This window comes from Chlamydotis macqueenii, chromosome 3 (assembly GCF_036417535.1).
Source record: "Chlamydotis macqueenii isolate bChlMac1 chromosome 3, bChlMac1.mat, whole genome shotgun sequence".
Classification (NCBI taxonomy): domain Eukaryota; kingdom Metazoa; phylum Chordata; class Aves; order Otidiformes; family Otididae; genus Chlamydotis; species Chlamydotis macqueenii.
In genome coordinates this window covers 105,977,185-105,989,570 of record NC_141558.1, presented here as the reverse complement: position 1 = coordinate 105,989,570, position 12,386 = coordinate 105,977,185, and the positions used below count along the sequence as shown (strand labels likewise).

At 36.3% G+C, this 12,386-nt stretch overlaps 1 protein-coding gene across 1 annotated transcript in view; it reads right to left on the bottom strand.

Annotated features, from left to right (window-relative positions):
- Positions 1 to 523: 523 nt before the first annotated feature.
- The window catches only part of ADGB (androglobin), a 125,186-nt gene continuing 113,323 nt past the window's right edge, over positions 524 to 12,386 (bottom strand). Inside the window, exons 32-37 of the mRNA XM_086744625.1 lie at positions 9,415 to 9,584; positions 8,638 to 8,793; positions 6,141 to 6,255; positions 3,978 to 4,080; positions 2,412 to 2,595; positions 524 to 781 (exon numbers count right to left, since the gene is read on the bottom strand). Of these exons, the coding sequence (XP_086600751.1) occupies positions 587 to 781; positions 2,412 to 2,595; positions 3,978 to 4,080; positions 6,141 to 6,255; positions 8,638 to 8,793; positions 9,415 to 9,584 (923 nt within the window). The 3' untranslated portion in view covers positions 524 to 586. The remainder of the gene's footprint in view (positions 782 to 2,411; positions 2,596 to 3,977; positions 4,081 to 6,140; positions 6,256 to 8,637; positions 8,794 to 9,414; positions 9,585 to 12,386) is intronic.

Below are 12,386 nucleotides of genomic sequence, written 5' to 3'. Positions count from 1 at the left end.
CAGAGAGTTGCTGTGAGATTCAAAAACACTTAAGAGAATGACGAAAGGGAAAAATGCTACAGTACACAGCAAGCTTGTGGGTGCCTACTGAACCAGGCTTTGGGAAGCCTTCCAATGCCTGCATATTAAATGTGTGGTATGCCACTATTTAATTATTATAAACTCCAAAAATTGTCATCCGCTTAAGGAGCTCATGTTTCTGCCAAGTTAAATGACTTTCAAACTGATAGGTTACATTCACTGGTTCAACTCTGATTCATTCATGACTGGTTCTGTTTTGAATGGAAAAAAAGAGGACAAAAGACACTGATTTTGGGAGAAGAATCTGAATGGAATATGAACTTTTATTGAAAAATATTATTCAGTAAAACCTACAAACTTTCATAGTAGTGAGTACCTTTATGAGAAGAAAAATACCAAACACTTTGTTAAAAGGATTACTAGATCAATTGTTTTTACTAGCACCAGGCAAAGAGATAAAATACGATGTTGACAAACAGACTGGAAAATAACAAACATTCTTTCTCATCTTTGCATAGAAACTTTCTTTCCCAAAATGTTAAATAGAATTCAGTAGTGCTAGCAACTACTTTTTTTTCCCTAAACTTTTTTTCTGCTTTTCTTTGCGTGCTTTTGGGCTTTTCTTCTCTTGCTTTGCTTGCTGGGCTAGTGCTTCCTGAGCTGCCAGCTCCTCTTGTTTTCTGCGCTCAGCCTCTAGCAGCTTACTTCTGTATGCTTCCCGAATGCTGTGAACTCTGCCTCGGGATTCATCTAAGGAAGCCTAGCAAAAACAAACAGCAATACCTCCCCAAACACCTGACTCTTGATTTAATCACAAGCAATTGCATCCTTCCTGTTATGTTTCACTTTGTGACTCTAAGTACAGGGAGAGCATCTCTCCTTTTCTTTTTACATGTATTTTTATTGATTTGTCACACTCACAGAGCTATATGTCAATCTTTTCACCATGAAAAAAGGAGAAAGTTCATGAAAGACCTTTCTAAATTGCTGGCATAATAACTCAATTGTGTGAAAGGAGGATAGGGCAACAGATTAATTACCCATCTGGGTCTAGTCCCTCTTCAGCTTTTGCCTTGCTTTGTTGTCTTAAACAAGTCCCTTGAAACCTATTTTTCAGAGATGCCAAAATGACTTAGGAGCTCTAGTCTTTTAAGAGACTGAAGAGGGCTAAATCACATTGCCTTTCAATGAGACTTAGGGCAAGTGGGACTTGGACACTTCTGAAAAATTTTTCCGTGACATTTCCATCCTGCAAAATGGGGATACCTGGATACCTGTATATAGTTCTCTGTGGTCTACAGATTAAAAAGCTGTAAAAGTGCTAATCAGCACAGTATGCATATTCATAAGTAACTCTCATTTTCAGTTCATACTGTGAAACATCTTTAGGGGGCACACTGCCTCAAAAAAGCTGAGGAACTACTCTTAGTAAAAATTTGCCCTTCTACTATACAATATGTTAGGCATCCAAAATCATAGCAACATCTGAAAACTTGGACATGCATTCTTATTAGGATCAATCAGTGACTGGTAGAGAACTATGGCACCTTGCAGACTTGTAGTTAAGTAATATAAATCAGGCTGTCTGGGAACCTGTTAAGGAGATGTTTTCAAGTGATTTCAGTAAATAGATTGGTTTGATATAAACTTACTTTTATTGTCTTTTATCCAGTTTTAAGAGCTCTGAATAGTCACCAGCTGATTGCTTGTGGTTATTATATCACCACTGTGTAACAAAACATTTTGTTCCTGTTGACACTAAAGGTTTAAGCCAATTTGTACCAATTTCATGTGCAATGCATTGGCTGGGTTAATCCTAACAATAGATCCTATACAAATGCTACCAAATTTATTATTTATAGATATGTTTTTTTAAGGATTCCTAATTCAAATTTTTTGTTTGCTAGCATCATGCATATTCCAGGAAAACTATACTCTCTAACTTTGTTGTAAGACACATTAGGAGCAACTGGCCCTCCTATGTAAATTATCTTGTTCTTTATTACTTTCCAAAAAGCCCTATACAATTCTATGACAAAAAAATAGCCCCAAAAATATGCATCTGGTCATGTATGTAAACCACTCAATTTATTCTCACTTATAACTATCCTTTTATGGTGATATTCCTGAAACATTTTTTTTTTTTTTTGCAAAGAGCTGTACCAAGAAAGTACTAAGAATATCATATTAAGGATGTTGTGTAGTACTATTTTTTTCCCCTAAAACCTTTAGTTTTAACCTTTGCCCAAATGAAATGTCAAGCTTGTTCACTGTTTTTAATTATTAGTACTGAATACAAGACAAAAGTCTTGAGAATGATTGACCAAGATATTTATACTAGCGGTGGATATCACAATACTAGATACTGGAAAGTAATCTTGAAAACCTACCTGCAGATTCTCATACATTTCAAGTATATTTTCCTTCAATAAAGCTCTATCATTTTTTGCTTTTTCTCTTTGTTCCAAAGTCAGCTCTCGAACTTCCCTAAAATGGTTGATTTTTTCTGCTTTACTTATCTCTTGCTGTTGAATGATAGACTCATTTCTTAGTGCAGACTCAGGTACTGTTTTTCTAAAGGAAATACAAAGAATTTGTCTTGGATACAGTTTTGGATAGTGTATATTTTACTTAACACCTATATGCATATATTTGGCTTATATACTGCAATGTCACCATCGTATGGTTAGATATGCTAATATGTAGCAGAGAAAGTACATTCCTGAGGCAAAGTGGTCTTATACTTGAGTGTCTATTTTAAAAATATTTGTAAAATCATGCTTGTCTTTGACTATATGAAAAACTCCTGCATGTAACACTTATTTTAATTTGCAAGAAATGGCATATTTCCAGAAGTTTTTAATATCATAATTTAGCATTGAGACAAATGTAATTTTTTTTTTTTGCCATTGGCATAACTTCAGCTAAGTGGATAATATGTTTTTATAATTTGACTTAAATGACTAGTGTAAAAGTCAAAGAGTTTAAGACAAATGAAATACAAGACTTAAGCCTGTGGAAGATATTTTGCCATATTTTCTACTGGTTTAATGTTATTCATGTCAATATAACACTGGTTTCGCTTTCAATTTAAATTAAATTTGGGGATTTTTTCAGCATGTTCCATGTTTTTTTGAGAATCAATGAGCTGCATAAATGCCATATTGAATACAAATGGACTTCAGCATGAACTGAGTTCTAGTGGCAGCACAGCAAACATGCAGGTCAATGTATATTAGCTAGATAGGTTCATATCAACACATGTAATAAAGAATATAGCTCTTTTGGATAAAGAATATAATTAATATAATTATTTCAACTATTAACTATTATTATTAACTGTACTGCATTTGTTAAATATATTATTTGAATCTAGCATCGCATCCTGACAAGCTTTGTAAGCGCTGTTTATGAGGTGACCATTGAAATAAACACCTTTGCTGGAACATACATTTTCTTCAAATTTTTATGCCACATTCTCATTACATGCAGTGCAGTGATTCAGCTCCTTTGACTTGTATTATGTTAAAGAAAGGACATAAATTATAAATGGATGTAGGAAAGCACAGATTTTAAAACACATCCATGCCAGGAAAACCAAAGCTGAAAACTGTATTTTGATGCTATCTACACTTCTGCGTTTACTACTGAGTGATCTGGTGTGCACAACAACAGAAAGGACAGAGAAAACTTGGCCCCAGCATTTTCACAGCAACTTTAACAAGCGTGTGACAGAACTGTAGCTTACTTCAATGACGTGTGAAGGACAAAGTCTAAATGAGTTAGTTATTTTACTGCATCCAATTACAGATAGGATACAAGTGGATAAAATGAATTTATTTACTATTTACTAATTGGTATTTACTAGTATTTACTAATTTCTGTGCGTGAAAATCCTTAGCCAGTCTTTTATTTTGGTGTTTCACTAGCAGTTAACTGTTCTTGCTGCAGTTTACCTCATGTACGGACTAAGGTCTATAGGCTCCCATCTTTTTTGCTTTGTTTGTAAGCTTGAGTCGATAGCTGCTTGTGATGCTCTCTTTCCTGTGGTAAGAGTATCTACAACAGAAACAGATCAAACTGGTTATTCAGTTATGCTAGGAGGCTACATCTACATTCTTATGTAGATTTTTCTTCCTTTAGCTCAGCAAAATATGTTATTAAATGAGAATATGGGTTGGAGAAGATATAACATTTCTGCCTTTTTATTTCCAACATTCATGATAGAATCAAAGATGTGGCAAAAAACCAACATATGCTAGAGTTAAATTAATATATGTATTTTAGATAAATCCACAGTACTCAAGAAAGTTTGTAAAGCCTAAGCAAGAACATTCAATTTGAAGTGCCTCAAGAATATAAGAACAACTTCTAATCAGCAAGGAATTACATTCTTTTGTTGAAAAAAATCAGTAAAAATCTGATTGTTCAGTCCTGGCTGTAATTTAAAAAAAAAAAAAAATTATATTCCCTTTTGGACAGAGATTTAGTTTGGGAAATATCAATCTAAAGAAAGAAGGTCCCATGACAACTTAAAATTGTCATTCTGAAGTCTTAGAATTTGTTTAACCACATGAATAATAACCATGTTATGCTTTAATGTAGCATTCTCACAATACAATGATATATCTGATATTAAGTGTGCCACTGTGCTGAGCTGCATTGTGATTATTCCAGTGCTTCCTTCTTTCAGTTCATCTGGACGTACTGAAAATGCCTGTGAAATCTGCTGAGATTTAATGATCACGGCAGTAGGTTGTTTCCGTAAAAATTCTATAGTAGTAATCAATTGACACATTTAAAAAATATTACTGGAATTTTCTCACCAAAAAGAGCAAAGAAGTTTCTGAGCGTTAAAAAAAAATGACTGTCTATATATTTGCTGTCTATCCATAGACAAATATACAAGCCTTCTCTGTTGGTGTAGAAGGGTGACATGGACTTTGGAAGTGTCTTAGACACTGCCCATCAGAAAAATATTCTCCAGAAGATAAAAATTCTCATTAAGATGCTGAACATTGCAGAAATATTCAAGCACATTATTGCCTATTGCTGCACTCTATGGAACCAAACCATAACAACTTAAAGTCATTGGGGTGTCGCCTCTTTATTTTGTGAGACTTTGTATTAGACTCCAAATGCTTAGTTTAGAACAAAGGTAGACAACCATTAATTTTGAGGCCCTTATCTAACAACTTAGGGGAAATAATATTTTTTCAAGTTCCTTTTGAATGCAAGAAGTCACTAATGATGTGTTTGTCTAAGGTGTAAGATAAGAACTACTTCTGCTTTAAGTTCTGAAACATCCCCAGGAGGATTACTTACCTGACTGGCAAAATACTAATCTTAACAAGTCATGTACTGGGCACAGGTTCTAGTTCCATGCACATGAGCCATATTGTCACAATCAGACTGGGTATTAGACTTTCCTTTTTGTGATGGCCTGTTCTCAGCATTATTCTCAGAAGAAAAGAAACCACAAACAGCCTCGCAGCTTCCCACCCAGTTGAAATTTTCATCAGAGTCCAGTAATTGCCAGGGAATATAAATGAAGAATCCAGAGAAGTTGTAACCACTAAGTAAAATGAGACAACACTTATGGAAGCTGCCAGGAAGCTGATGCTACTCAATATGCACTTTTTGACACCTCATTTCCAGAGCACTGTCCATGGACATTAACATAAAGAAAACACACATTAGAAATATTAGTGTCTTACTGACATGCTATTTCAGCTGCTAAATAATTTTTTAATATTTCTACACTAATGACCTCTGGTATCCACCTTGGAATTTAGGGAGTAGATTTTTTCCACTGAACTTCCAAATATTTCTGGTTAATTTAGCGTTAGAATTCTAGTACAGAAGGACTGCCTAAAGTTTGTTTAAGGGTAACTTGGCAGCCTCCAGGAGCCGTGAGGCTCTATATGTGTCTGAGAATAGAGCAACGCAACAATTAAAACAAAGAGGGGATGGAGAAGATAGAGACTAAGCATGCCATTGTGCATTTGGACACCTTTATTGGGGTTGTTCTTTGTGTTTACTACCAGTATTTCATGCAGGTGTCTTTTCTAAAGAGCTGAACAAGATGAACCAAAGACATGCTTGACAGAAAGTTACACCCTTACCTCTTTCTCCTGAACTAGGTGTTAAACTGTCAGTCTCAGTCCCAGCTATGGGCTCTTCTGAATCTCTCGCAGCATACTTATTAATAAACCGCATGCGTTCCTGAAAAGCCTAGAGATCAAAGTTTTAATCCAGATAAGAAAACTTCTACTGCATACTTTAAATTTCAAAGAATTTTCAAAAGTAGGAATCTATAAGTGGTCAATAAGACAGGAAATCTTCCAAACCAGTGCATGTGAGATATGATGCTATTTCATCTTACTGGTGAGTACATTTCACTGGTTTGGTCTATGAAAACAATACCTCTAATAACAGGAATACCATTAGTGAGTCACTGAGGAGAAAAAAAGATAAACATAAGAGAGCCACATTTCATGTCAGAGTCATATTCAAGGCAACTCTCTAATATATTGTTTTTCTGAAATAATAACCTGCCAACATTAAATATTCAATCTTTCTAGTAATATTTTGGAACTTTATTTGTTTAGTAACACATTTGTTAATGTATTGTTTAGAGGAGAATTAAATTAGCATTAGTACTTAAAGTTAATCTCTAATTTCTATGAAGTGTGTCTTGAGTACATGAATAAGAACCCCTAAGTAAACGTTTGTGAGATGGTAGTTCAGTAAAATGAAATGTGGGCAGTGCACTTTGAGTGGTTTCACTCCACTCAATGGATGCTGGCTGTATTTAGTACATATCCCAAATAAGCAAATGATGCTGTCAATAACAAACCTAACACCAGAGAGCAGTACGCAACTCTGCACGGGGCTGGCAATCAGAAAAGATGCTAGGGTTCCCACTGAATCAGTCCTGAGACATTGAATACTTACATGCAGTGAAATACTGAAAAATCACTGATCCCTGGCCAGCTTAAAATAATCTTTGGATTTAAAAAAATAAAAAAAAAAATCCTGAAAATCAAGGTTCCCTCATAGCTGAATATATTTGGCTACTGCACCTCCTTAGGGAAATACCACTTCCTCCTAGGAGCTCCTATAGCCTGATGGTTTAGACTTCCTCCTGAGAAATGGGAGCTACGGGTGCAAATCCTTTCAGACCCAATTACCTTTGATGTCAAAAAAAGGGCATCACTACTTCTGCCTGTCTTTTCAGTAGGTGGCTGGCTCACTGGGCTTTCTCTTAAGGGCTCAGATTGCCAGAATGGACGGAGAAGCCAAAGGTCAGCCTGGAGTCAGGCACCTAATTCCCAGATTCAGAGGGTATGTGGCCCCTGGAACAGGCAGACATTGGTGCAGAGTGATCAGGAAGAAAGAAGAAGGGAAGCTACTATCTACTGGGTAGCAGACTCCCAATTTAAGCCTTCTTTTTTTTTTTTTTTAGTGTTTTACATGCAGTTGCTGCAATTTCCTTAACGATAGGTATTTTAGAAAAATGTCGCAGACCTAAGGGGCTTTTCAAATGGAACCCTTTAGCTGTAATTCAGTTGATTTTCTGATCAAAAAAGGCAACGGTGATAGAACCAGCATTCTGAAGAGACTCTTTACACATCAAAGGGGACTCATTTCCAGCTAATCTTTCAGAGGCTGTACTCGCATTTTCAGTCTCAGCAGAGCCAATCAAAACTGCAGGGTAATGCATCTCTCCTTAGATCAGAATTTAATAAAGCAGTTTATGAAAAAACGTTGAGCTTGAATACACTGAAAAGGACTGAGAAAATCTGAAAGTGTAACTGGGAAGACCCATGTCTGGGGTACATTTCCGACAGGTAATATAAAAAAGGCAAGATGCTTCTGAGCGGGGATTTCTGGCCGAGTATTCCTCACTGGTGGTGATAGGGGATGACTGTCAGGTAAGTTTAAAGACGGCATTTTGTTCTCTTATTTTCCTTTTTTGGTAATGGTGTTTCCAGTTCTGAATCAGCAGTGTAACTCTTGGCTTTGCTAGAAAGAACTTGTATTACTTTTTCTATCTTAAGCATACTCCATGTCAAGAGAGCCCTGACATCTGAATTAGTATTGCTTCTCCAAAACAGTGAATTAATACAGAGCAGCATGTACATGTTTATGGGTCACCTGCAGCCCAGAATGAATTTGGGAATCCTGGCTGGAGGGGACAATTTGTGTGATGATATAGCCAGGTGCCAGTTCTTCAAGATAAATATTTTGGCATTTTTATAACAGTGTGTTGCTCACTAGCATCTGTTCATGCTAAACATTAAACTTGTCATGAGTAGCAGCTTTGCAATTGCATAGAGGTAGTGGGCTTTCTAAGGGGAAACTTTTCTCTGTTTTGTAAAGTAGAATCTAAAGTCTTAGTGATCCTCAGAAGTCTGAAGTAGATGATCTGGATTTCTGCCCAGGAGTCATGCATATAATCCCTTTTGATTCTTTAATCTGTGTAAAATTTCCTGTCTTCCACAGAGTGGAAGAGGCCAACCATATGAAGTCAGGTCTCTGCTGTGGCAACTGCTGTACTATCACAGCAGAACTGTGAAGAAACTTCCTGCAAAGATTGCACTCTGATGTTACCTTGACAGCTCTTCCCGGCTCTGCAGACTCCCATGCTTGCTTCATGGCTCTGATCTCATGTACTCGCTGAGTGTCTTTCTTTACCTCCAGAATGTCTGCCTCTCGCTGTTCACTAACTAGACGTAAAGTCCAGTACGGTTTGTTTAAAGCAGCTTGCTGAAAATGAAGTATCATAATGTATTGGTATCCATCTACTGCCACTATTTAGGATGAAGTTTTGCTTCTGTATCCTGGTAATTTTCCCGTCTGATACACATTATACATTGATAGACTTTGACATGCATTACTACACAAGCAGTGGCTACCAAAGGAAAGGAAAATTACTTTGCAATGTCTAGAAGCTCTTTGAGGTATTTTGTTTACATGCTTTCACCCACTCCCGTTCAGCATGCTCCACACTCCCAGTTCTTCTGAACAGCCTGTCTGAACAAGAGTATTTTGCAGCAGTTTTTCATGCAATTGTCTTCTCTCCCTGCCCAGCTTTTTTCCTTTCCTTCCCTTCCTTCTTTTACTTTGCACTACTTAAACGAGTAGTTGCTTTATGCATAAACAAAGAAATGAGCACATCACATGTCTAAATGCAGGATGCATGTCTTTTATATGCGTAATTCAGTCTCTCTCAGGTGTCAAGATAAAAAGGTGGCAAAACAGGACATAGAGAAATGCAAGGAATACACTAGAAGTGCTAGTAATACTGATCTGCAGACCTGAAAATATCTTTTCACTCAGTACAATGATGGTACATTCAGCAAACCCAGTTTTTAGCTTTGTTCTCACCTGAGATTCAGGTCGAGATGCAAGAGATACAACTGATCCTCTTCGTCTATTGAACTTCTCTTTTTCTGTCTTCTCAGATGCTTTATCTTTTGGTTTTCTAGTTGATTTAGGAATATTTGCAGACTTTTGTCCTTGAACATAATTGACCTCCTCATGCTTTTCCCCATATACTATTCAGATGTAGTTACAATGCATGATGAATTAGATTATACCATTGTCATCCATAAATATTCCAGGGTGGAATAACAGCACAAAACAGCCATACAAAAAGACAAAGAAAAGTAATTTAATTGGTTGAAACTTTCAAGTACTACACTAACATTTATTGTTGGACCGAGAAAGAATTTGGGGACAAAGCAACTTGATGATCTTGGAGGTCTTTTCCAACCTTAAAGATTTTATGATTCTAACTTTTAAAAACAGACTTACAAGGTGGACATATTTTAACAGCCTTATCTGTTCTAAAGAGCGCTTTACCCAGGGCTTAAGTGTGAATTTGCCATGGTCCCTGCACGTCAGTCACTGCATCGTTGCCTTCTGTATGGGTCAGTCCAAAGACTGCAATGTACAGAATCAGTCTGACCCTCACCTCTCTTATATGCTCTAATACAATCTCTGTCAGCGTTATGCACCAGGCAGGTGAAAAGCTCAAAGTAGGTAGAATCAATGTTCTCACTGTCTCATATCTTTGTAAGCCTGCAAGTGCGAAGAGCAGAAGGGAGGATATGCCCCACCAAAAATGCAAGGAAGTTAAGGCAAAGAAACACACTTGAGATTTGATGCATTTTTAAGAACTTCAAAATTGTCATTCTCGGAACTATCTGAGAACCTCTTGGATTAATTATTTTACCAGTACATACGTATGCAGTATGTATGCTATATGTTTGAATTAAAGATACTAAGAATTGACATTTGTAACACTTATTCTGCACTGTCTTAGCTGGTCGGAGCTGTTAACAAGACTTTTTGCATGTCGTATTCTGTTAAAATAAATAAATAAAGGCAGTAATATCATATAGCTTTAATAGCATAAGGAACATGGCAATTGAAACAATGTGGAATAGACTCACAACACTATGAGAAAGATTAAAGATCTGAGTCTGAAATCTCAGTTTCCCTCCAACCTTCATACTGCTTGAAACATTAAAACAAATGCTGAAAACCTAGATTTAGTCGATACAATAAAGCAGGGGATTTGGATTTCTCTTAGAAATGAGTGGCTGTTTTACTACCTGACAATAATAACAAGGTAACTTTCACTTAATGCTATGCTTTTCTAATTTCTTTCCACTGGGGACACATCACTGTGCTGCATAATTTGATCCAAAGTGCACTGAAGATATTTCACTGGCTTTAAGGAGCTTTGGATTAGATCTGCAATGTCATGGCTAAGGTTATCTGGATATATAAAACTGTAAATATTAAATATATAAAAATGTATTTATAGTACACATATAATTATGCATACAAATATATATTATATGATATATATGTGTATTACATCACACATTATACATATGTTTATGTATAAATTGTATTATTCTTATCTCCCCAAGCTTCTTAAATAATGTACAATGGCACCAAAGTTCTAAGCTTAAATTGATTCAGTGCTACCAAAGCATACATTTAAGAATGAAAGCAAAAATTAAAGCAGTCTCCACAAATATTGAAGATAGTAAAACAACTCCAGAGGAAATGCAAATATATAATAAATAGTGATGACACTATTTGAAGTTATAATATCATTACATAAATGGCTTTCCATTTAATTTCACATTATCATAACATATTAGCACTAAAAATCAGGCTGGTGTACATGTATTATTCAGGGAATTATTAATTTTTAAAGATAAATTATTTACTGTTTATACAAACACTCAGGAGACATTAAGTGTTATTAGCTACACGATAACAGACAAAGATTTTTTTATGTCATGGTACACCACAAGCCATGTCTGGCTTCTATAAATATTTTACAACTCTGAATTTTAACCTTTTGATGCTCTGGACTTATTGCATACACTGAGAAGTTAGTACCTAACAAACAAGCATATGAAATGACAGGGCTAAAAAGGAGGTATCCTGCTTTTACTCCAGAGATGAAGGCTTAGGGCAGGATTCAGTTGAGCTCTCTTCACTAACAGTAAGCTGCACTTTCCAGGTTCCCCCAGCCCTCCTCCCTCCTTCAGCAGAGCAGGCAGTCTCCCCAGTTTTGGGATCATACTCCAGATGTTGCTGGAGGGGGCAGTGGCTGCAGTTTGGCACTATAGCATGCAGCCCACTGATGGGGGAGATGTGAGTAGTTCCTTGGGGCTTGTCCAAGGTCAAAGCCAGGCAAATGCTTTGTATGGGATGTGATAAGAAGACAGGCAGGGAGATGATACAGAAAGTAAAAGGCCATTCCAGCTCACAGCTTATGCATCAATCATCACAAACTCTCAGTGGCAGTTATTATATGTGTACGGCACCAAGAAAAGCTTGAGCATCACACTAATTGACAGTGATGACAAACAGCTGATAGTAGCTCTTAAAATTAGCTTCTCTACCACTTTTAAATTATTTACTTATATAAAAAGAGATTCATTTAGTCTAATGCCAGAAGGGAACATAGTGATCATCCAGTCTGATGTCCTGTCTATGACAAGCTGTCGTAGTTTATACGGTTTTATGTAAATAATTACATCAGATAATTCCTATCTGAAACTCGTAACTTCAGATTGAGATACAACAACTCTCTTTTTAGGCAAGATAGACAACTACTCCTGATTTATGAAATTCAAGGGAATGTATCTTATTCATAGTTTAAACACAGAGGAGTCTTTTAAAGTTTTCTTTGAGAAGATATCATGCTCCCACTATCTGAAATAGGCTCTGAGCATTTAGTGGGATTACCTAGTAGTTAGCCAAATTGATTGTTACTTGCCCCATGAGAGACTTTCAGATTTGGTGGGAATGACCAAGAAGTTCTGATG